Source organism: Castor canadensis, chromosome 7 (genome assembly GCF_047511655.1).
Source record: "Castor canadensis chromosome 7, mCasCan1.hap1v2, whole genome shotgun sequence".
NCBI classification, from domain to species: domain Eukaryota; kingdom Metazoa; phylum Chordata; class Mammalia; order Rodentia; family Castoridae; genus Castor; species Castor canadensis.
The window spans coordinates 147,088,542-147,113,854 of NC_133392.1; the positions used below are offsets into that span (position 1 = coordinate 147,088,542).

General features: G+C 54.4%; 1 protein-coding gene across 1 annotated transcript in view; it reads left to right on the forward strand.

The window, feature by feature from the left end:
• Positions 1-465: 465 nt before the first annotated feature.
• Hspg2 (heparan sulfate proteoglycan 2) overlaps positions 466-25,313 on the forward strand; it is a 99,187-nt gene continuing 74,339 nt past the window's right edge. The window contains exons 1-2 of the mRNA XM_074079620.1: positions 466-475; positions 859-1,319. Of these exons, the coding sequence (XP_073935721.1) occupies positions 466-475; positions 859-1,319 (471 nt within the window). The remainder of the gene's footprint in view (positions 476-858; positions 1,320-25,313) is intronic.

Sequence of the window (25,313 nt, forward strand, 5' to 3'; positions counted from 1 at the left end):
CACACACACACACACACACAAAATCACACAAAGGTTTTCTCTCTACCCATTGGCCTGGGCTGCCTGGAAATTTTCAGGCAGAAGAGGGGACCTGAGTGCAGGCAGCAGAGAGGCCCCCAGCCTGGTGTGGCAGCCTGTGGACTGTGTCAGAGGTGGATCACTGGCTGTGATTTACTGCTGGAGCATCTGTGATACTTTGGCAGAGTCTGTCTGCGCCTGGGGCAGGGTGGGGGAGGTGGGGTAGATGTGGGGGAGTTGGGGTGGGAGGGAGGTTGCTGGTGCATCTCTGGCTCCAGGGTTGTAACTTACTGTGAATCAAATCTGGTTTATGAGTGACTCAAGTGGAAAATGTAAAATATACAGGCTGGTAAGCGTGTGAGAAAGGATGAAGCCTTCATGTGAAATATGAGTGTGTGAAGAATCTGTGTGTGAAAACATGTCCTATATACTTTGTGGCTTGTTGGGATGCCCATACGTGAGTCCATGTAAAACTGTGAAGCTGACTGTGTGTGAAGGTCGTGAAGGATTGGAAGTTTGCAAGTGTGCACGTGTAACTGCGTGCGAAAGTGCTCCTGGGTAAGGGATGAGAGTGAGGGCTGGGGATGCAACTCACTTGAGTCCTTTGGGTTGGATCCCTAGCACCACAAAAACAAACTTGATTTTCATCGAACCTAAGAAATTGTATTGACTGAGAAACAAAGTTGAAACAGGAACACAATAGAACACGCAACTAATTATATAAAGAAAGCTAAGTGTGAAAGTGTCCTTGGGAGTTACAGTTGGTGTGAGCCCGTGGCACAGGTGTGAAAGCAGCGTGCGTGTGAGCATGGGACCCAGATCCTGCGGGGTCCTTGAAAGCTGCCCGCGTGTGGGGTGGGGAGTGTGCAGAGTGGTGTCAGAGTGGAAATGGGAGGACCGCGTGGGTGCGCGAGATCCTGCTCGCGCAGAGGACCCGAAGCGGTTCCATCCGCACTCCAGGCCGCGGCGGGCGCGGAGGGGGCTGGGGGCCCAAACAAAGGCCCAGTCGGCAGCACCGCCCGCTTGGGCGAGCCCAGCCCGAGGTCTGGGGGGCGGGGCCTAGCGCCGCGGGGGCGGGGCCTGGCGTCGGGGACCGAGGGCCGCGGGGGCGGGGCGGGCGGCCCGGAGGCGGGGCGGACGCGGGAGGGGCGGGGGCGCGGGGAGCGGGCCGCGCTGTCCCGAGGACTCCACAGGACAGCGAGCGGGCGGCTGCAGGCGGCGCCGAGCGAGGCCGGGCCATGGGGCGGTGGACGGCGGGAGCGCTGCTGCTGGCGCTGCTGCTGCACGGACGGCTGCTCGCGGTGAGTGTGCGGGGCGGGGGGCCGGGGACGCCCGCCAACTTGGCAGGGCTGCTGGAAGCTGCGCGCTGGGACTCTGGCCGGGAACGGCAGCGCCCGCCGAGGACCCCAGGCTGGCACAGGCCAGCGCCACAATGAGGCATGGGGGCTGCCCCAGGGGACGCCCGGGGATCCTGCGTGGGGCCTGAGCGGGGCCGACCCTCGTGGAGTTGCGTGGGTCACCCGGCCACGTTGCTGAGGCTCTCTAGAGTCGCCCTGGGCATGGCCTGGCCTGCCATTCCTGGGGACCAGACAGAGAAACTTCCAGCAGGGTGAGAACTTGGCAGGGCGATGGTACCCCATTCCGCGCCAACTTGGCAGAAGGGGCACTCAGTGGTAATGGGGGACCCTGTCAGTCCTTGCTGGAACTTTTTACCACGCTGGCCATCCCTTTGGGGAGTTTGTAATCGGGGAAGTACAAGTAAAAACTTGAACAAAACTGAGGCTGCTGTGGAATACCGGACCCTGGAGTCATACAACCCAGGAGTTGAATCAACCCCTGCCCACCGCTGAGTGTCTGTGGCCTGGAGTGAGCTAGTTAACCTCTCTGGAACTCCACGTGGGTTAGGAGCAGTCAAAATGTGAAGCTCCAGGCTGGTTGGTGGCTTGAATGGAATGAGTCCCCATTACAGGGCCTGTTGGTGGTGAGCACCCTGTAGATGGACCTGAAACTGCCTAGCCTTCCTCTTCCCAGGTCTGGGGACAGCCTGCCTCTGTGGCCCAGCCCCCTGCTTTGAGCTCTGAGCTCTGATGGGCCCATAGCAGGAAGAAGAGAATCCTGGGTCAGGAATCCCAGGGCCTAGAAGGCATTTGGCAGGACAGGCCCTGAGGACCTGAGTGACCTGGAAGAGGGCTGGGTGGGGTCGGTGGGCAGGCAGCTGGTGGCAGGGGAGGGTGGGGCACATCTGGGTGAGCCACAGAGCCTCCCACCCTCTCCCCAACGTGCTTCTAGGCAGTCCTCATCCCTGCCCCCCTGTTCTCAGAGCCAAGAGTGACTTTTCCAACCCAGCCAGTATTTACCCAGTGACTGATTCTCTGTCCTTGCCTTGCTGGCTCTCTCTCACCTCTGCCCTCCTGAGTCACTTGTTAACACTCCCCCAACCCCGCTGCCCCCTCTCCAGAACTGACCCCTCACCATGCCTGCCTCACCTACCCAGCACCTCTTGATCTTCTGTCTGGCCTCTCACCCCATCACATCTAGCAGGATCCTGCACTTGCTGCCCAGTCTACCTGAACCTGCAGCTCCTAACACTCACTTTTACTTATCCAAGGCACTGACCTAGACCTGAGATGTCTTCCTAGCCCAGCAGTCTTTCCTGGACTTCCCCCAGCTCTGCCCCCTGATGAGGGGCTTCTCTGTGCAGGGGCACAATGGCAGTAGTGGTGAGTGGAGCTGTTTTCTGTGGGCCTGAGGAATTCCACAGAAATTCCCCCTGTTCCCGCTGATCATCTCATTCATTTGTTCATTCAACAGATTTTCATTGAGCGACATTCCATGACAGTTACCAGGAGTCCAGGGGTTCATTCATTGGGCAAATATCTGCCAAGCACCTACTGTGTGCACCGGCATGTGGTTGGGGATGGAGTTGTATGAGTGAGCCAGGACTAGCCCTTCTGTTTTTCCTTCCTGGGATTCACAGGCTAGTGGCCTTTGCAGTAACCACTGTCCCACCCAGGCTGATGGTGGGGGACTGGAAAGAACTTGACCTTGGGAGTCTTACAGACCCAACTTTGAATCCCAGCTCTGCCATTTTCTAGCTGTATCATCTGCAGCAAGATCCTCTCTGAGCCTGAGCTTTCACATCTGTGAAATGGGGATAGAAAATTTGCTGAGTCTTAAATGAGGTGGGGTTCCTAGCCAGATGTCCCAGCAGGCCTTGGACTCCTCCTTGTCTACTGCCCTTGATTTCTTCTGCCCTTCAGTTCACTTCCATGAGGCAGGAGCTAGTGGGGGAGGGTAGGACATAGGGTAAACTGGGAGTTAGAGAGCCCAAGCCTCACTAGGGGCAGGAGGCAGGACGGCAGGAACAGTGGTCTGTGATTATGTGTGGGAGTAATTTTGGTGCTGAGGGGTGGGGAGATTTGCTGGGGAAGGGGGCTGGGCCTGGGTGACTCAGGGCCTGTCCTGGCCTGCTGACCCTTTTCTTTCTGCTGGGGCTTTGGCCCTTCCTTTCCTAGGGCCAGCCCTGGAGGGGGCAGAAGTCTTGAGGGGGCCATGGAGGGGATGACGGTGCTTTCCAGGCTGAGGAGGGAAGTTTCTGAGATACCTGCTTCCTGCCTCAGCTAGATTTCCTTGCAAGGGGAGCCTCCCCTTCCTGGCAGGACCTCAGCCTTTCCCTCTACATAGCTGGCTGCCCTGTTCCCCCATGCAGCCTCCGCCTGCCTTGCTCCAGACCCTGCTGCAGAGATGGGATGGGGTGGTTTAAAATGCCCCAGGGATTCAGGAGGGAGGGAGGGCTGTAGGTCTATCACAGAGTGAGGCAAGGAGCGGAGGTGTCACTGCGCCCTCATCTCTTAGGCTGAGCTCCCAACATCTGAGGAGTTGTCCTGGCCCCACCTGGCTTGGCCTGGGCCTGTTCTTAGGCTGAGCACAGACAAGTCAGGATCTGTGGGCCTGAGGCCCTACCTGGGAGACAGTTTTAAAAAAAGGTGGCAGAAGGTGACCAGGTTTAGGGCTCGTAGGATGTGTGAGCACAGTGGTGGGGAGGCAGCTCTTGGGGTGCCTGGACAGGTGGTTCACATTTACCAGTACCACTGTCTGGGGGTGCTGTATTTCTTAGTGAACCCTCACAGCACTCCCAGCTCACCATCCTCCCATAGCGCTGAGCATCCATTCCAAGCCCCTGACTTCATACAGCCCACAAGGCCCTGGGAAAGAAACCTACCCCCCCATCCCCCTTCCCCCCCTCCCCTGGCTGCCCTCTCCTGCACTCCACAACTACGCCAGTCTTTGTTTCTTGACCGTGCCAAACACACTCCCACCTCAGGGCCTTTGTGCTTGCTGTTCCTTGTGTCTGAAACACTTGTCCTCGAATCCACGAGCCTCTGCTTCCTGCTTCCTTTTCTGCAGGTCCCCCATTCTTTTTGTGTGTGTGTGTGTGTGTGTGTGGTGCTGGCAAGACCCTAATCCGTGCTGTACCACTGAACTACACCCCCAGCCCTACTACTATATATTTTTCTAGTTACTATTAGACTCGTATTTATTTGTCCATTTGTTTACCTGTACTCTGCTGAGTTTAAGCTCCAGGCAAGCAGGATCTTATCCATCTTTGTTCACTGTTGCATCTTTAGCACCTAACAGGTAGTAAGTGCTCAGTAAATATACATATATACACACATATATGTGTATATATATATATATTTAAATCATTTCATTTTATTTTTTAATGCAGTACTTGGGTTTGAACTTAGGGCTTTGTGCTTGCTAGGCAGGTGCACTACCACTTGAGCTTCGCCTCCTGCACTCAGTAGACCTGTTTGTAGCTGTAGTTTCTAAGTGGGGTTTTCCCCCACCCCCATCTCTCAGCAGAGAAAGTAGAGGTGAAGAAGGGTTCAGGAATTTGCCCAGGGATTTGGGCACCTGAAGCTCTCCTGACCCGCTCTAGCTACGTCTGCCTCCCTCTGCCCACAGCCGGCAGGTGATAGCATAAGAACTCTGGCCCCAGGCAGCATAGGGGTTAGCTCAGGCAAGCAGCCTCGGTGTCCACGGGCCTCCTAAAGATGCCTGAACTGGACTCTGGGATGGCCTTTTGCAGGTTTGTTAATTCATTTCCTCATCATGTATTCCCTGGGATGAATCCAGGGCTTTCAGGCCTCAGTAGGCTGGGTGTGGAGGATGTGAGGAGTCTCTGCTCTTGCCCACTGCTGTCTGGTAAATGTGGCCTGGTCCCCCTGAGGCAAGCTCTTGCTGCCTCTCAAGTTGCTCCCTGGGGGTTTGAGGTGGAGGGTGGGTCTGCAGAGGCCTCAGGCTGCCTGACCTGGGGGTGAGAGGCTGTGTGGGGGGGGAGGACTGCTGAGGATGTGGAAAGATCTGGGTGATGAATCAGAGGCAACTTGGAGGCTAGACCTGTGGGTTCTGGACCCTCAGAACTTGGGAAGTGAGGGCCAGGCTTCTAGCCCTGGCCCGATGCCCTCTTCCCAGTCCAGACCCAGCTGTGAGGGTCAGGCTGTAGGAAAGGGGGGAGGATTGGAACCCAGCTTCCCAGTAGTGTCCTAAGGGTCTGCTGAGCCCACTGGTTCTGCCCCTCTCACTCCTGCTCCTGCAGGAGCAGGGAGCTGAACTGAGGGTCTGAGTCCTGCTGGAATGCTGCCCCAGCACAGACCTTGGCCTCTGTGTCCCTGCCACCCCCTCATGCTCTTAGGGCCCGGCTGGGGCCAACCGCCCAGCGCCCAGAGCTGGCTGACTGCAACTCAGAAGTATGTGTGGAACTCGCTCCATGGGGAGCCGCCAGCCTCACTACCCAGCCTGGTGGCGTCTGCTGTGTCAATAGCGGCCTTGAGAGGGGAGTGGCTTGTGGCTGCCGGGGGTGGCTAGGCTGGGGGTTCTGTCATGAAAGCCCTGAGAACAAGGTGGCTCTTTGAGGCCTGGGAATGTGGGCCTTCAAGTCTCAGCTGCCACCAGAATCCTGCTCCCCGCCTTCCCATGATACCTGCCTGGGCCAGGGCTGTGGGACCTCATAGCATCCTGGAGGCATCTGTGGCACCCAAGATGTCCTTAGGACCAGCTCCTAGCTCCTTACTAGAGCCCTTTCCCTGGATCATGGAGGAGGGCCCTCTTGCTATGGATATTAGGGACATCTGGCACACAAAAGCTCCCAATGTGCGTTGAATGAATGAATGAATGAATGAACCAATGATACATGCAGTTAGATATTCTGTAAACTAAAGTCCCTGGAAGGTGTGTGTTACACTTAAAATTCATTTGACACATACTTACAGAACATCTTTGATGAACCTGACCCTATTCTAGAAGTTGAGGTTACAGCAGAGAACAAAAAAATCAACTTCCCTCTCCTCGTGTAATTTGTGCTATCGCCAGCACAGGAAGACAGACAATAAGTAAAATATGCCAGTAGCAATAATTGCTCAGAAAAGAAAATACAGCAGGGAAGAGGATGGAGGGGTGGGGTGGGGCTGAGGTGTCAGGAAAAGTCCTGATAACATTTGAACAGACAGAAGGAGAACTAAAGGAAGTGAGGGTGGGCGCCCTGCAGATACCCAGGGAAGGGCATTCCTGGCAGAGGGAACAGCCAGTGTGAACCTGTTTGTGGAACAGCAAAAAGCTGGTGTGGCTGGACAGCTCAGGTGAGGGAGAGTGTGGTGAGATGCAAGCAGAGGTTAGCAGGGGTTTCTGCTCAGCCTGGGCTGTGGGAAAGACCTGGGATTCACTTCAAGAGAGGTGAGACATACTGGAAGGGCCTTTAACAGGACTGCTCTGCTTGCTGAGTGGAGGGTCAAGGGCCAAGGCAACAACTCCATAATCCAGGCCAGCGACAACTGGAGTTTATACCAGGCGGTAGGGTGGGAAAAAGTATTAAAATCCTGTGTGGATTTTGAAGGCAAGGCCGACAGAACTGGCTAGCGGATTGGGAGTGGGGTGGGACAACAGGAGAGGAGCCTGAGAGGTATCCACAATTTCAGGCTGGAGCATCCAGAAAACTTGAGTTGCCACAGACTGGTGGGACAATTCCCCGGGGGAGACAGGGGGGCACAGCACGGGAAGAAGATGGAGAGTGGCAGGTGGTGGAGGGGCAGCGTGGGGCAGAGTGGGAGGGACTGACTCACATGCCAGGGCAGTGGGTCCCTGGCCTTCTCCAGCCACCTCAGGCGGGGGCCTCTGTGTTAACTAGGGGTTACGTGGTGGGCATTGGCAGGGTGTCCCCATTGGACAGGTTCCAATTCCTTAGAGCCCTACAGAGGAGCCCCTGGCTTACATATTTGTTCATTCAATGGGAAGCTCCTTGAAGACGGGACTTTGCTTTTATTCATAGTCATTCACCTAGCCTGAGGCAGAGAGCAGAACACTGGTCTGCTGAGTAAGTTAATGGAGGGTTGGGAAGAAGCTTGCTCTGGCCCTGGACTCAGGGGAGCTGCCTTTTCAGCGGCCATGCACTGCTACAGCCCAGAGGATGTGGGACCAACCAGAATGCCCAGTCTACCATCTTTCCCTTGCCCTCATTGGGCCTGGAGCCCCTTCTCCTGGGTGCTGTGGTGGAGGGTAAAGGGGGATTCAGAGGAACCTCCCTTGAATTCCTGACTAGCTGTGTGATCTTGAGCAAGTAGCTTTACCTTTCTGAGCCTTAGATCCATTGTAAAGGAGGTGTCACAAGGCCTGTTTCTTGGTGGTCATGAGACAATCAGGTGGTACCCCTGGAATATGGCAGGTGTTCTGTAGTCCCTTCCTGCTGAGGGCAAGGCCAGCAGGTACTTGACATAGGGTTCCCAGTGCCAGGCATGATACAGCTTTGCTATGGACCGGGGCCCTGCTCTGGGCTTGTTGAATGAATGGAACGGTCTTGTAAACAGCCCCACTCCCTCTGCCTCTCTTCTGCAGGCTTAGAGCCCTGGATATAACTGTGTCTGATCTGTCACTGTCCTCCTTCCCCCACCGAGGCCGCAGCTGCAGGACAGAGTCCACCCTTCTACCCTGATTGCTCCTTCCTGGAGTGGGAGAAGGAGGGGGCACACCCAAGGGTGTGGCCTGGGAAAGGCTGGAGCCTGTGGACGCATCATCTCCTTCCCAGATGTGTGCAGTTGTGGGCTCTGAGCAACAGGAGGGGTGGCCAAGTGGCTCCCATAGGTGCAGAAAGGATGCTTGTGCATCTCAAAGGGAGCATTTGAGGGGGTGTCCTGGGATCTGTCCCAGCACCAGTCTCCCTCATGTCCATACTGCAGGAGGGGGAACCTTGCTTAGGGATTACGGAGACTTGGGCAAGCCTGTAGCCTGTCCTTTTTTGTCAGGGGTGGTGCACTGCACAGCTCAGAATTTGATCCCTGCTGGCTCTCAGAGAAACAGGGAAAGAGGGATAGACAAGACCCAGGCGGTCTCACCCCACCCCACCCCACCCTGCACTTTGGGCTACAGAGATTGTGTAGGAACACGCCCCTGCCCACCAGCCTGGGTCACATCCAGGTGGCTCATTTTCTAACCCTTGGCATCTTTCCCTCCAGTCCCAGTTGGTGGGGAAGGGGAGACAGCCAGGAGGGGCTGGAGGACTTCGGAGGTGGCCTTGGGTGACCCCACAGATGCTTCTCCTGGGGTGGGGCTGGGAATTCCCAGCTGCCTCTGGCCCCTTCCCAGCCCACCTCCAGGTCCCTGCCCCCACCTCTCCCTTCCCTGCCTGCCTGTGGCGCTCCCCCAAGGAGCCAGCTCTCACCCTCACTCCCCTCCACGCTGACTCATCCCTCTCCCTGCTTGGCGGTTCCAGTTTTCAAATAGTTGGGAGCTGGGATCATGCCTCTTCTTGGATCCCTTGCTGGACTGGATGGACTGAGGTTCTGGCCTCATCAGTCCTGGCCCCAGTGGCCTCTGTGACTTTCACCGCTCTTCTCTCTCTCCTGCCTTTTGTCTTCTTTGACCCTGGGGCCAGAGGAACAGAGGCCTAGAGTTCCCTTCTCTGTCCTGGGGACTGAGAGGGTCTCCGCCCCAGGGACCCCATTTGCTCCCTGTTGGGTCTGCAGATTTTGTTCTGTCAGGAGCTCGTAAGTCTTTGCTGAGTAGGGTCTGCTGAGTGGTGCCCACACCTTCTGATTAAAACTGCTGCCCTCTTGAGCCAGCCTGGCCCAAGGCTGTTCCTTCTGGCCATCGTCTCGTGTAACCCTCCCGCCAGTTTTTGGAGGTTGGCATTATAGTCTCTGTTTTGCACGGGGGAAATTGAGTGAGAGAATGGCGTACCATCTTCCCTCTAGTACGTGTTGCACCCAGGAGCAGAGCCCAGGTTGTTCAAGTCCAAAGTTATTCTTTCTCCAGCAGGTCCAGCCTGGTAGGTCTAGAGAGAGAGCAATCTGGGAAGGCAGCGTGGAGGAGGTGGATCTTTACTGGCCTTGGCAGTGGGTCCCAGTAAGCTACCTATCTGCCACATGGGCAGTCTTGGGTACCTGTTGTTCCTAGGCTTCCATCTCAACATAGTGATAATGTTCCCCAGGGAGAAGGATTTGGCTCTCCCTGGGAATGAGCCCCCACCACCCCCAAACCTGGATGCTTCTCAGGCAGGTCTCAGCTCCCTGTTGGGTCTGCAAATTTCGTTCTGTCAGGAGCTCGTAAGTCTTTGCACCACTCAGGTCTGCTCAAAGCCAGCCTGGGCCGCACTTAGTAGTCATGGCTTGGGTGATACACAAGACATGAAAGCACACGGCTCGGCTTGGAGGAGAGTCTATGTGCATGTCCCAAACTGTTATTAGAACAGCCCTGTGCGATGGGAGACCCAAGAATCCATCCAGCTACCCATCCGCCCGTTCGTTTATTCAGCATTGTCATTCTTTCCCCCAGTGAGTCCAGAGAGGACAATCCACGAGGGCTTCGTGGAGCTGGTGTTGTGCTAATTGTTTTATCTGCATTGTCAACTCTCCCATGTAGTTGGAATTGAACCCCATTTCCCACAGGAGAAACAGCTCAGAGCAGCCACCTGGCCAAACTTCCATAGTCGGGTGCGGGGAAAGATGGGTGTTGAGGCCAGCATTCATTCTTCCTAGAAGGAGTTGAAGGTCCCTGTCCTGTAGAAGACGCAGACCTTTCTGGGGAGGTGGGACTCACCAGCACTAAGTACAGCATGGTTCTCAGTGAAGGATGAGGTGGGCTTGGCCAGAGTGATCTGGATGGGCTTCATGGAGGAGGCAGGCTTATGATGAGGGAGGATGTGCTGGCAGAGAAGGAAGCATCGTTGGGCAGGGCTTCTCCCCCTGTCCCCGAATTCACATAGTCACATTGTTGTGGGGTGTGCAAGAGCAGGAAGGCCCTCGTCTGCTGCTGGAGTCGTTAAAGCTAGGGAAAGAATGAGAGGAAGTCCCAAGATAGCCGAGTTGACATGCACTCCAGCTCCCCATCCTGTACCTGGCCAGACCAGGAGGTGAGGAGGTCCAGGCCTGGCCTCTGCTCAGTCACCACCCAACTCCCAGCCATCTTCCCTGGGCCTCGATTTTCCTGCTCACAAAATGGGCTCTCACTCTCTGCCACCAGCCACAATGGAGGAAAGGGACTTTGAGCTTCCCCCAGGAATCGGTGGTGGTTTATTCTTGGGGGCCTGGGGTAGCCCCCTTGAGGAGCCCACCCTGTTACCAGTGCCATATCCTCCTTCCAGGATGGTGCCAGCCTGCAAGCCAGCCCTGAAACAGGTGAGGGACTGAGCCCTCCTAGAAGCCTGTCTGTCCTCCATGTATCACTCCTACAGCGATCTGTCCATGTAGGCTCACCTCTATGCCCCATGGGTCCTTGGTGCTGAGTGAACAGCCACAGGCAAGGTCAGCGCCTCTTTGGCGGGCAAGCACGGGACTGGAAGCCACTAGTCATTAGCTTCTCAGAGCTTAATCTTTCCCGGGTGCAAAAGGGAACCATTCATTCATTCATTCATTCATTCATTCTGCAAACATTCATGGAGGGCCAGCTCTGCGCTAGGCCCCATGTGAGCTGAAGGAGCGCCCAGCCCGATGGGGAGGGATGCAGAGAAGGAGGAGGCTGCATTCCCAGGAGACTCAGGCTCCAAGATCTGGAGAGGTTTCTGGGTCCTGGGACTGGATCTCAGTTCCCTGTTGTTCCTCTAGTTGCTGCCGGACTCTTCCTGGCAATGAGCTGCTGGGAGGAGGGGGCCTGGGCTTGGCAGTGGAGGGGAGCAGAGTCTCAGATGAGCTCAGGAGGTGAAGAATAGTGGGGGCTATTTATATACTGAGCCCATTTTGAAGGACTGGTAGTGGCCCCAGAGCTCAGCTTGGTTCAGTGGCACTGAGGCAGGAGGCCTGCAGCTCCCACCTTCTTCCCACCTTCCCTCCTCTCTTCTTTCTCTTTCTGCTGGGGGGATGGGAGAGGCTGAGGTCAGCTCAACCTGGAATTGAGTGAGGAAATGGGAGGAAAGGGTTAAGTGGCAGGTGTCCCACCTCCCTGGCGGTTGGGGGAGAAGGGACAGGGAAGCTGGGGCAGGAATGTTTGATAAGATCAAAGCGTGCAGCCTGCCCGGGCCTCACCTCGGTTTCACCTGAGCAGTCCAAGGGAATTCTCTAGGTGGGAGGGCTGCGGTTCAGGAGGCGCCGCCCACTGTCTTCAGGTGCCCCGCCCCTCTCTATCCCTGCAGGCTCCTGGAGGTGTACCTCTTGCTCTGGCTGGAACCACCTGTGCTTGGGAGTACCCTCTCTAACAGCACACCCCTCTTTTGCTCCTCCCCAGCTTTCTCACCACTGAGTGTCGGAGCCCAGGACACTTTTAGTTTTGGAAAACCACGACTCTGGGTAGCAAAGGGCATCACACAGCCCAGAGAAGAGCCCAGAGGCCCCTCTGCATGGCTCTTAGCCTGGTCCCCTCATTCTGCTCCACTTAATCCTGCAGGTGGCACTTTGGGACAGTGTCATGGGAGGCAGGACCAGCCCTGAGTCATATCCTAGCTCGAACACTTAGTGCTGTGTGACTTTGGGGCTATGGGTTAACCTCTCTGAGCCTCATCTGTCAGGAATGGTAACACCTACTCTGCCATGTTTTGGTGAAGATTAGAGATCATATAAATTGCCGACAGCCAGAATAGGCATTTCATAAATAACAGCCACTATACCTTTGTGATTTTCTTGTTCCCCTTCAATACTGCCTCTGGTACATTGTCCTAGGGAAACCCAGGGACCTTGGTTTTGGTTTGCAGTTCTCTTCTTAGAAAGGCCTCAAGACTCAGGACTGTTCTCCTGGCCTAACTCCTCTCTGTAAGATCTTCACAAAGGTGAGAGAGGAGAGCAAGGCAGGAAGGCTAAACAGACCTACCTGTGCCAGTGGCGCCAGGAGCCTTCCTGGACAGCCTGAGTTGGCCAAGTGGTCCAGTGCCCCAGGCCTCACCAGCCCAGCTGCGTGGCTGCAGAGTGGCCTGGGATGGCCCAGGTAGAGAGGTGCTGGCTGTGGAGAGCTGCTGCTGGCCTGGGGCTCCTGCTGTCTCCCCACCCTGCTCCTGCCCTGGTTAATGATTACTCCGGCCAGTAGAGAGCCCTCCCAGCTTTTAACCACAGGTTGCTCCTACGGTATGTCAGTGGCTTGGGTGTTCCCTGCTTTCATGTGGCAGCCTTGCTCTGGGACACCTGGGCTGGGGACAGTGGCTCAGTGTCACAGCAGCTTGTGTTTCTGGAGGTCTGGGGACTGACTTAAGACACACAGACTCAAGGTGAAATGTAACTCTGAGGTAATCCTAGGCCCTTGTGATTCACGAGTGCCAGGCAAGTCCCTTCCAGCACGAAGCCCCTGACACTGCCAGGCTCACTCCTGCTAAGAGGCCCCAAGTGGAAGGGAGTGTGATGGGTAGGGCTTTTGAGGCTGCAGGCCTTGGCTTCTGACTGCAGCTCTGCTGGTCTGGGTTGTGTGACCTTGGGCAAGTCATTTCACCTTCCTGAGCACCTGCTTCCTTATCTCAGAGAAGGGAATGCTATCCCTGGTCTGCAGGTGCAAGCAAGCCAAGGTTGGGGAAGAATTTAACCCATAATTAATACAGGGTAGGGGGATGACAGCAATTATTCCATTACTGTTACAGACTTTGCTCTCTGGAGAAAGTGAAAGTTGAATCCTAGTCTTGGGTAACCAGGGCAACAGTGGCCCCCGGGAATGAGCTGGAGGGGTTGGGGAAGGAGGGGGAAATAGGGACACCCAGGGATATGTGTGTAAAGGGCACATGGAGAAGAGCCCTGGGATGGGAGGGAGGGGTCTCCTAGTCACCCCAGGCCCCCCCTCAGCCCTCCCAGCCTGGGTTCCTCCCAGTCTGGCTCCTCTCAGGCTGGGTCCTGGGGCTGGTACAGGCCATCAGTGGGGAAGGAGGGAGGACTGTTTATTCTGATGGCATTAGGGCATTTTCCCATCCTGGCCACTGCTATTTTGAGAGCCTTGGAGAGCAGGGGATGGTTAAATTAGGTAATGTTGCTGCAGAAGGAATGTGTGAAGTGGTCGGCAGGCCTGCCTGCGAGGCTGGAGGCTGTGTGGAGAGGCCAGGCTGGTCTCTCCATATAAAATTCAGTGCACTTGGGAGAAGAGCAGCCTAGGCTGCTTTATAAGGTGCTGGCGGACAGGCGCTTGGAGCCACTACTGGAGGGTGGAGGCAATGTCCCAGGGCTTCTTTTTGGCTGGCCTAGCAAGGAGCCGAGTTGGGGGGCAGGGCCCTATGTCCCCAGCTCCACACTTGTGCCTGCTGCTCCAGGTGGGTGGGGCTGGGGTGGTGTGAGCATGGGACGGATGAATGGGCCAAGTTGACCTTGAATCCAGCTTCTGCCTCTTTCTAGTCTTCTGAGCTCATAGACAGTTCTGTTATCTTAGAAAGGTTTCTTCTGGTGAAACTACAATAAGGAAAGGCATAGCTAGCTTTTATGGAGAGTCTACTGTGTGCCTCGTGTGGCCTTTATGTCACTATGCCTCTGAGGATGACCATGCGCCAGTGCAGAATCTCAGGCCTGCCCAGTCCCACTAAATCCAAATCGTATGTTAACAAGATCCTAGGTGAGTAGTGTGCAAATTAAAGTAGAGAAGTGCAGATTCAAGCACAGTCTCGTTTCATTTTGAAGACTGCTGGCCGGGCGCCGGTGGCTCACGCCTGTAATCCTATTGACTGAGGAGATCAGGAGGATCGCAGTTCAAGGCCAGCCTGGGCAAATAGTTCTTGAGACCCTATCTCGAAAACACCTATCACAAAAAAGGGCTGGTGGAGTGACTCGAGGTGTAGGCCCTGAGTTCAAACTCCAGTACCAAAAAAAAAAAACGCCCCAAAAAACCAAACTACCTTATGCCTGTAATCCCACCTATGCAGGAGATAGAGGTAGGAGAATGTTGGTTCCAGGCTGTCCAGGCAAAAGCATAAGACCCTATTTGTAAAACAAACTAAAAGCAAAAGGACCTGGGGCCTTGCTCAAGTGGTGTAGGGTGCCGGGAGCTGAGTTCAGTCCCCAGGACCACCAAAAGAAAAAGACAGCCACCCTGGTGATGTAGGGATTACTGTTGTCCTCATCTGACACTTCTGGAAACCACGGCCCAAAAGATGTCTGACGGCACAGGGACAGCAGAGTTCACACTCTTCCCCTCCTGCCTGGGTCTTGGCTGGGCTTTGAAGGAGGGGAAAACAAAAACCCTGGTAGGACTGGAGAGTCAGGGTGTCAGCTGCCTCTGGGACTGGACAGAGGTTGTGTCCCCAGAGTCACCCCATACTTCCTGTCCTCCAGAGACAGGGCAGGAAAGGGGCTCCCTGCTGATGTGGCCTGTGGTGCAGCCAGCACCCTGCCACGAGAAGGAGAAGGTGCCCAGCAGGGAAGGGGTCAGAGAGGGCCAGCCCCGGGCTTCGTTCTGGTTCTGGGCGAGGGTCCAAGTGGCAGCAGATCTTTGAGGAGCATCACTGAGGGCCAAGCCCTGGGGAAGTGTCCTGAATCTTCCCAGCTCTGTAGACCCCTCATTATACAGAAAACCCACACAAACTGACTACAATACGTTTAGCACTTAGCTTGTGCCACACATGGAACACTTAACTGACCTGCTCTTTTATCTAATTCTTTCATCTTCTATAAAACGAAGATGATATAATGATAACAATAATAACACCTATCTCATGAGGTTGTTGAGAAGGTAGCTTAATATTTGTTCAGTATTTGACTTGTGGTGTTTATTAAACAACTGTAGAAAATACCAATAACCTCCCAAGAAGGTGGGTTCTCTTACTGTCCCCATTTACAGATGCACAAATTGAGATCGGAGTAGGGAATGGGTCATGGGAAATCGGGGAAGAGCCATGGACATTGGATTCTTGAACTTGTAAGCCAATGTTATAATTAGTCCAATTTAGTAAATATTTGGGAAATACACACACACATACGCACACACCAACCTGGGGTCTGGGAGGCTGGGATATAGCTCAGTGGTAGAGCGCTCACCTAGCTTGCATGAACCCTGAGTTGACTTCCCAGTACTACAATTAAAAAAATACCCAACAGCAACAACAATGGAAACCCAACCTGATGTTTGTCCTCAAGATTTGGTTCCAGGAGAGTGACTCAAGTGGCGATCATTAGGACTGAATCGCCAGTGCTCTGAGGTAGAAATGAAGTAAGAAAGAGAAAGGTGCCTTGGGTCTCAGAGCCATGGTGGTAACCTAGCTGGGCCTTGGTCAATGAGGGCCAGCTGAGTGAGAGGCGCAGCAACTCATTCCACAAGGAGGGCACAGCATGCATGAGGCCTCGAGGCAGATAAGCGGGCCCAGTGTTCCAAGAGAGGGTGTCATCCAGTTCTGGGACCCTAGTGGGGTGTGGGGTGATGGCGAAGAGAACACCTAGCCCAGCGTTCTTGCCATGAAGAGTCTCAGTGTTGGCAAAGACGTGCTCCTCAGCCAGCTGGGATATTCCGTCATGATTCTGCCCTTTCTTCATGTCAGAAAATCAAAGCTCCTTATAAATGGCCCGTCAGAACGCCTGGTCTGTGTGTGATAACCGGTGTAGCTGACAGAATTCAGGCCAAAAGCAGAGACTTGAAGTCTTGATTAATGAGGCAGCCTTATCGCCTGTACATGTAGGATTTCCACTAATCTCTTCCAGTGCTGACAATAACACTGGGGGGAGTGCAGCCAGGGGCCAGGCCCCCTCCATGTGCCTGTGCGGCTTCCCCTTAGGCTGGCTGTGTGGCCTGGGGCAAGCCTTGGTCTCCTTGGTAAATGGAGAAAGGCAGCCTGGGTCTTTCTCCACTCAGGAGAAAGACTTCACTCGGGGATTGGTGATGGTACCATTGGCACTGCCCGGTGTGGGAGCTGCTAGTCACGTTTGGCTGTTTAGAAGATTTGGGGCTTCAGGGCATGGCTTAAATGGTAGAGCACCTATCTGACAAGTATGAAGTCCTGAGTTCAAGTCCCAGTACTGCCAAAAAAAAAGAAGTTTAATGAAATAAAGTTAAAGATTTTAAAGTAAAACTTGGGTTTCTCGGTCACACTGGCTTCATGGCAAGCCCTCAGTAGGCACAAGTGGCTCTGGCCCCTGTGGACAGTGCAGATGCAGGACCTTCTCACCCCTGCAGAAGGCCCTGCCGGTCAGCACTGGTGTGGACAGGAAAGGGCTGTGTACCCTCTGCTAGGAGCTGCCAGGGTCATTATTACTGTATCACTTGGAGCCACCACGGCTTGCCCGCTCACTGTTCAGGCCATTCCTGCTTTCTTCACAGCAGCTGGAGTGAAGTCCCTGAATTACCCCTTACCTATGTCATCCCTTGCCTTAGTGTTGTAAAATCTGTGACTTGGCTCCGTCCAGCCCCCTGAATTTCCCACTGGCTCCCTCACCCTGGCTCTACTTTGTCTCCCTGTCCAGCTGCTGGCATCGGGACACTCCATATCCAGGCTCTGAGATTCCCACTCCCTGTGCCCAGTGTGGGGGAGGGGGACCTCCTCTGCATCCCAGTCCCCAGCTCCCCGCAGAGGTGCCGGCTGCCGGGGCCCCTCGGCAGGGTAGAGATGATGGCTTGTTGTGACGGGGTAGCAGGGTAGCGGGCAGCCTGCCCGCTACAACACGCCTTGGGTCTGGGTGCCAAGCACGCTGTTTGCACTTGGCTGGGCCTCAGGCTGGCTTGGTGCCCATGAGGGCCGGCCTGCTCTGGCACCCTGGTAATAAAGGTAGCTCGTGGGCCTCCGCTGGCTCAGGAGTATGAGGAGCTGGTCTTGAGTGGGGTCCTGGGGCTGAGGAACATGCCTGCCACCTGGGGGAACAGTCCAGTCCAGATGCCTTGGTTGTGGCTGGGTGCTGAGTGGGGACAACGTCCAGGCAGGCATAGGTAAGGCACAAACTCTTGGGGGCCAGGCAGGCGGCCGTCCTGTGTGGTTTAGGTGGGTAGGGTCTGCACCTGGACACCTGCTGGGGAGGAGCTAAGATGCCAGAAAAGCTCAAGGTCACCACCCAGCACCATAGTCACTTGCCCCTTCTTTTGGCTCTCCTTCCTCATGGGCCAGAGCAGATGGACCAGGCATCATTGGACCATAAGCAGGGAGGAAGGACCTTGAGGCCCAGCCTGGGCTGGCTGAGGAAGAAGAATCAGGACTCTGACTTGTGTGCTCTTTCCCCATTCTGTCCCTTCCCTCGGGAGCCCTGAGGGCAGTGGTCCCTGCACACTTGGCCCTTGGGCAGAGGTGACTTGACCTTGGGCAGTCACCTCTGAGCCTTTCCTTCCTCATCCGGGAAGAGGGAGGATGGTACTGAGCTCTCAGGGCATTTGTGACCCTTAGATAACTGACCTCCTGGCTGTTCCAGGACACTCTGAGACTCTTCCTGCCTCAGGGCTGTTATGCTGCTGTTCCCTTGACCAAGTGTTCTTCCTTACACATACCTGACTCACTCCCTGTCCCTTCATTCCTTGATGGCCTGTGCAGCGAGCCTCCACCCAGCCACTCCCTGTCCCCTCAGCCTGCTGAGTTTGTCTTTGACTCTCGCCATTTGACATACACGTACATGTTGGAGTGTTAGTTTACGGCCCATCTGGCTGCAGCTAGCGGGCCAGCCCCTTGAGGGCTGAAACTTGTGGCCCATGGCACCCACTCCCATCACAGCTTCTGGTTGTCCCCCTCTTCCTAATGCTGCCCTATACCCAGTCCCACTGTTCTCTGGGGCCTGCCTATGTACCTGGCCTTGTGTTTAGTGACAGAGCTCCATGCCAAGAGTTTCATAGGGTCCCCCACCAGGGGCTCTTGTCACCTCTATCAGACGAGGGTTGAGAGGTGCCGCAGTGACTTGTCTAGTGCCACCCACCTGGCTAGTGGCAGAGCCAGGTTGCTGACCTGGTTAGCCTGATCCCAGACTTCACTCTGTATTTCCCCATGTTGGGTTAACAAGATCAGAGCCTTCTCCCTGACTGAGGGCTCAGAACCCAGATATGACAGGGCTGGATAAATCAGATTTAAGGGTGACTGTCAGTCTTTTGGGGGCATCCCTTCCAGCTTTCTCCTCCTCTCCTGGGATTGGTCAGCTACAGTAGGACTCATTGCCCAGGAGTGAGGCTCAACCTTAGCTGGGAGACCCAGAAGCCAACCCGAGGCTCCAAGGCTGGGGCAGTGTTCCTAGGCTGTCTAGGGCAGGTGGACAAGATGTTCCCTCAGGCAACAGACATTCCTGGTCAGAGGTGACGGGCAGCAGGGAGATTTACCATTTCTGGTAACCCGAGTCCCTGGGATGTGGAGTTCTCTCTGCCAAGGACACACACCCCTCACTTGCCAGCCCTTCTGCTACTTCCTAGGCCTGACCTATCTGTCTTGGGCCCAAGGACACACTAGAGGACCCACTGCAGGTCCCAGAGGTTGAAAATGGGGTCTCCGGCCCTGGTCAACCCCCAACAAAGACCTGGCTCCTGCCATGTTCTCAGAGTCCTCACCTGCATAGCCTGTTACTCTGGCCTTCGGGAGTCTCTGTCCCCTGGGAAGGAGTGACTGTGGAAGGTGACAGTCTACAGCAGCCAGGAGGTCTGGGTGGGTTAGCCTCCCCCATCCTCACTGGGAGGGTTTTCTTCCTCTCTAGAGCCATTGGTCCTCACAATGTACACAACATAGCTTGTCCCTACCCACCGCCATGGGGGTGGGAGGCACAAAAACAAGGCTCAAGTGTAAAGGCCAGCAGCTGCCAGAAGTGTCAGATTCCAGATTGGAACCCAGGCCCTTCAACCCTGGCTGGTCCCCCTTGACATCCTTACTTTCCCCACTCTGGGCCTCCATTTCCCCTTCCAATGAGTGAGGGAATTGGATTAGATGATCCATTCCAGCCCTGGTAGCCCAGTATCCAGGAATGTGTGGATCCTTGTGCAGGCATGTCCCTCTGGAGTCTTATGGGGCCCTTGAGGGGGCAGAGCAGGAATTGTTCTTTCTGGCAGTTCTTGGTGGGGTGGAGGGAGGAAAGGGAAGAGATGCCTACTAAGTCCAGACCCTAAGCACTTTGGTTGTGCTGTGGAGTCTTCACAGCAGCTTTGTAAGGTGGCTGTGCTTATTCCTACTTTACAATTGAGAAAACAGAGGCTCAGAGAAGTGATTTGCCCAGGGCCACACAGCTAAGAAGCTGCTAGGATGATGTCCAGTCATTTCCAAGTGGTGTGGAATGGTATGTGACCATCCATGGTATTTCCTAGGATAACTGATTTATTATTAAGATATAGTGAGTATCCTAGTCTTCCTCCCAAAAAGTATTAACATGTGACAGAAATATGAATCCTTCGGTGTCAATACTGTATCTCCCAGGCAGCCTCCAATGCCTGAAGTAAAAAATCCTTTGTTCAACATTTTCTTGAGTTTTGCCTTGGAAAATATGGTCAATGGTAATTATGGGTGTGTGAGAGTTCAGAAGAGAAGAGTGTGGGCTAGAGCTGGCTGGGTTCAGAGGGGGCGAAGTTCACAGTTCACTGCCTCTAGAAGGCTCCCTGAAGGTCCATCAAGTGGGGATGGGAGGGTGGGCAGGGATGCCATCAGGGCTGTCCCAGGAGCCCACCGGGGTCCCCTATCCACTCCAGTGCCAGCTTGCTTAGCCTACAGACCTTTGCTCCAGGCCTCGCCTTCTCGCTAGGCTTCCCAAGGAACTGGGTAAAGGGCTGGGGTGGGCGGGGCAGCGAGGCCTGTGTCCTGATCAGTGGGATCGGAGGAACAGGCCCCCTGGGACTTAAGCAGCATATGGACTGAGATGACCCCAGCCAACCAGCTCCCCAGCCCCAGCCCCTGCGTGCTGTGGGGGGGGCCTTGGCCCTGAGGCCCCAGCAGCTGTCAGCAGCAAAGGGTGACAGAGAAGGGCCATAGATGACTTCCCAGCCTGCCCTTCTCCCCCTGCTTGGGCCGGGCCCAGAACCTCACCAGCTGTTGTGAGCAGCTGCTGTACTTTGTCCTAGGGCCTGCCCTGGGCACCCTCCTCCTCCCAATGCAGCTTCCCACTCTCCAGCGCTGCTCCCAGGCTCTTGGAGGAGTGGGAGGTGGGGGACATGGTCACATTCTTTAGTTCCTTTGATCCTACTGAAGATCTGAAGAAATGGGAATGAATTTCCTATTTTCCTAGAGGAGAAAACAGATTCAGAGAGGCCAAGTGACTTGCTGAAAGTCACACAGACATTTTGTGGCTAATTACAGGCTCCCGGCTCCCAGACCAGTGCTCTTCTTGCTACTTTCTTCAAGGTATTTTGGTGGTACTGGGGGTTTGAACTCATGGCCTTGTGCTTACTAGGCAAGCTCTCTACCTTGTGAGTGATGCCCCAGACATTTTTTGCTCTACTGCTTGAGCCATACTTCCAGTCCATTTTGCTCTGGTTATTTTGGAGAAGGAGTCTTGTGAACTATTTACCCAACTGGCTTTGAACTGCAGTTCTCCTGCTGTCAGCCTCCCAAGTAGCTAGGATTACAGGTGTGAGCCACCAGTGCCCATCTTGGTTTATTTGTTGAGATGGGCTATCAGTAACTGTTTCCCAAACTGGCACTTCCCTTCTGATCTCTGCCTCCAGGTTAGCTGGAATTACAGACATGAATGCCTGTCTCAAGGTATGGTTTATACTGGATGAGAGAAGCTTTAGAGTCCTGGGTTTGATTCCCAGCTTGGCCACTGAGTACGTTCAAGTAAGATCCTGAACCGTTTGGAATGGATCTACCAATTTCTTGTTTATAAAATATAATACTAAAAGTGCCAATCTCTTGGGATTGCTGAGCCAGTTAAATGAGGAGACCACCATAAAGTATGTAGCATAAGACTTTGACACTTTCCATGTGCTCACAAGAGCAGGCAGTCTTACCATTGGAGTGTTAGCCACCTGTGCACTCGGCACTCTGGGTGGTTCTATGGGGGTTCCAGACACATTCTACACATACTTATCCAGCCAGTAAATATTTGGCACCTACTATGTGTCAGGTGCTAGAAAAAGAGTAGAGACAGAATGGATAAGATTCCCAGCCCTGCTTACTCCCACATAGTGGCCAGGGAGCCACGACTTCGTGTTAGCCACAAGCCTCTGGAGTGCTCTGCACACACTGGGATTGTTCTCCACCCGCTGCAAGTGAGGACCCTGAGCCCCAGAGAAGATCCGTGCTATGCGGGGGCCAGGACCCAGCTCTTCTGAGGGTCTGTGTGGCACAGGTTGCTACTGAGCAGCGTGGGCTTCCTGGAGGAGCAGGTCTAATGTCTGATCTTTCAGAGCCTCAGGGTCAGCCAGGAGAGATTTAGACTATAGGGTTGCAGCCACTGATGTCTGGGCAGCAAGAATTTCAGGAAGGTCTTGTGGAGGGCAAGGCCTCTTGTTCCCCAGGGACAAGGCCTGGCCAGAACTTTAAATAGTCCATCCAGCCCAGAATAGCCCCCATTGTCTTGGCCAGTGGCTGAGGGGAGCCATAGTAGATCCTAAAGGAGGCTGAGCCTAGAGGTGGGGAGTGAAGTGATCTGGGGCGCTTCCCTATATGGTATGGGTGGCGCTCTGTGTCTCTGTGAAGACTTTTCCATTTGGCTCTGCAGGAAGGCCTGCTTTGTGGGAGGGTGGGGTGGCAGCCTGGGGCTGCGTGAGCAACGTGCAGCCCAGGCCCAAGGGGGGAGTCCCAGGAAGGCTGTGTGCCCGGGCTAAGGTGCCCCTTTGTGCACCAGGGATGTGTGCCTTGGCCCACTGGGCCCTCCTGTGAGAGGCCTCGCCAGGGCCCCCACCTGGGGCTTCTGGGCACCATCTCCCGCCCTGGCTATTTTAAGCACTGCTGTGTTGGGGCTTATGAGTGATGGGTAATCCTGCCCAGATGAAGGGTGCTGGGTGAGGTGGGCGGTGCTCCCTGGGCTCCCAGGCAGCCTCTCTGGGTCTTTGATCACTATGGTCTCTGTTCCTGGCCCTCAGCCTCAGAGGTCACTGTCAGTGGACTCAAGGAATGCCAGCCCCACTAACAAGGCAAAGAAGGAGGCCTGACAAACCTTGCCTCTGCTCTCCACATCAGGAATGTTTGTGCTTCTTCTAAGCAACGGGTTTGTTTTTACCTCACAGGACTTGGAATCTGGGATCAGGTCAGGTTTCATTGTTCCCATTGGCTGCTGGAAAGCTCAGATCTTAATGAGTTGTTCTTTCCCCAGACATCTGGGATTTGCACCTGCTGTCTGTCCAGTGTTCTCTCTGCAGGCTTGCGTGTCTGCCCTTCCTGAGTGTTTCTCCCATTCATTTAATTTTCTCTCGCTGTTGGACCTGCACCTTGGAAACTGTCTGAGGTTTTTTTAGAGCAGGGTGAGAGGTGAGGTATAAATGGGTGATGGTGGTGGTGATGATAGTGACCTTGCTGGCAGGCCCATGTAGTCTGGTTTCAAGGGCTTCATCTCACTTCCTTTTAGCCAGGCTCTTTTTTGCTCGTGGGAGTCACACCCTAGAATTTTAAAATCCTAATATGTCGGAATTGCTATGTGCAAGAATGTCAATGGCAGGAGGAACCTTTGAGCTTATTGCTTTCAGACTTACTAAGCAGCGAGACCCTTTTTCCAGTGACTGAGACAATAACAACCATAGCAAACACAGAGCTGTCACCATGCGCTGGTTCTATCTATATTATTTTCTTCTTTTTTTTAATCCTCACAACTCTACAAGGTAGATATTTTCAAAGTTGCCCCTCAGCATCAGTGGGAGATGGATTTCATGGATCCCAAACTCTGAAGATCATGAGCCCCTTGAATAAAATAGGGTAGTAATTGCACAGAATGACACAAATCCTGCCTCCTACCTTCTCTAGGTAACTTACAATACCTAATACAATGTGAATGGTTGTTACTCTGTATTGTTGGCGGAATAACAAGGGAAATGCTCAATACAGGCACCATTTTTTTTTTGTTTGCTTTTTCATTTTGTGAGACAGGGCCTTACTATGTATCTCAGTCAAGCCTCGAACTTGTGATCTTCCTGCTTCCGCCTCCGAAGTGCAGGGGTCACAGATGTGTGCCTCCATCTCAGCTCAGACACATTTTTTTCCCAGACATTTTCAGTGATATTTCAGTCTGTGGTTGGCTGAACCCACGACACAGAACCCTGGTATGGAGGGATGGCCAGATTAGGAGTCAGCAAGCCCATTTTACAGGTGAGCAAACAGGCACAGAGAGGTGAAATGACTTGCTGGGTCCTCACAGCCAGACAGAGGCTGAACCGGTTGTATTAAGTAGAAAGTCAGAGTGTAAAATGGAGAAGGTGAATTCATTTCCATTGAAGGGAGTGTTCTGGGCATGGAATCCAAACTCTGCATGTCCCCCTCTTCTCTTCACCCCCTCTCCAGCGTAGCCTCGAGGCTGCTGAGACAAACTGGACACCTGTGATGTACATCTGTGACCAGGCCCACTTCCCCAGGGAGGGGAAGGGATCAGCCACCTGGCAGAGCACCACCCCAGCCCTGCGTGTCCCTCCTCGCCTCCACCAGGCTGGTCCCATACTCTGCATTCTGTATGTAGCTGAGCTCAGCTCCTTTTCCCTGGGGTGCAGACCATCTGACCTGGAGTGACCAGGTGCTCAGCTCCTCTTTCCTGAGGAGAGAACATGTTCTCCCACCAACTAGCCTGCCTCCTGGCCTACTTTTCCTCTATCCTATGTGGCTACTCTCTCCTCACAAATCCCCAGACACCCTTTTGTTTTTCTTTTCTGGGTTGAACTCAGGGCCTCAAGCTTGCTAGCCAGGCACTCTACCACTTAAGCCATGTCCCAAACTTCTTTTTGCTTTAGTTAATTTTCTGGTAAGGTCTCAAGTTTTTGCCCTCTGCTGGCCTCAGTCCATGATCCTTCTACCTATGACTTCCCAAGTAACTGGGATTATAGGTGTGCACCACTGGGCTCAGCTTTTTGAGATGAGATCTTGCTAACTTTTTGCCTTGGCTGTCCTCAAACCACCATCCTCCTGATATTTACCTCTGGAGTGGCTGGGTTTATAGATGTGAGCCACTGTACCTGACTGGATGCTCTTTTCAAAGCTCCTTGAGTATGATGGGCAGGTACTACCATATCTCACATCTTAAAGCTCTGCTTAAGTCTAGCTGAGGGAAAGATGGTACAGCTGTGGTGGCCGTTCCCAAAGTGTGTTCTGTGGAACCCTAGTCCTATGAGCTTTGTATGGAGGAAAGCAAGTTTGGGAACCAGCATATAGCTACTTTCTTCCCTCCGCATGGTGGAGGAGATATCTGGGACTTAGGGGACCAGCTCAGCTTTGTTTAACCAGCCTTTCCCAGGTGTGTTTGTAGGATCTGTCCCCATACCTATTCCTGTCCCAGAGCGACTGTGCCCTAGAATGGACATTCATCCTGAGGAAAGGGGACAGGCACGTCCACAAGAAGGGCCTTGTCCCTGTTCAGCTCTGCTGTCACAGGCTGGTGGCAGCCTGGACTCAGCCCTACGGTCCCTTTCTCCCCTCCAGGAAGTGGCTGAGGAGAGCCCTGGGGTGGAGTCGGGGGTGGGGGGGGGGTTGGCCTCCTGGGCCACACGTCACAGCTGTCAGATTGCTGAGTCAGCCTGTTTTTTCCTGTTGCCGATGGCCACCGGAGCATCAGTGCTGAGTAGAGTCCCAGTCAGCTTGGCTGTCTTGCACAAGGCCCTGGGGCTGGAGTTCTGACCCTGCTCACCCCTGAGGCCCCCCCACCGCAAAGGAAGGAAGGGTCAGGCAGGACAGGTTTGTAGCCTGGTCTTGGGTTCAGAGTCCTGGGTCTTGAGCCTGTGTGGCGGTGGGCAAGGCGCAGTCTGTGTTTGTAAACCCCATCCACTCATTACTCTAGCAGATGCCAGTGAAAACCTACCATGTGCCGGGCATAGCCAAATGGGCAAAGTCCCGTCCTCTCTAGGACTTCTGT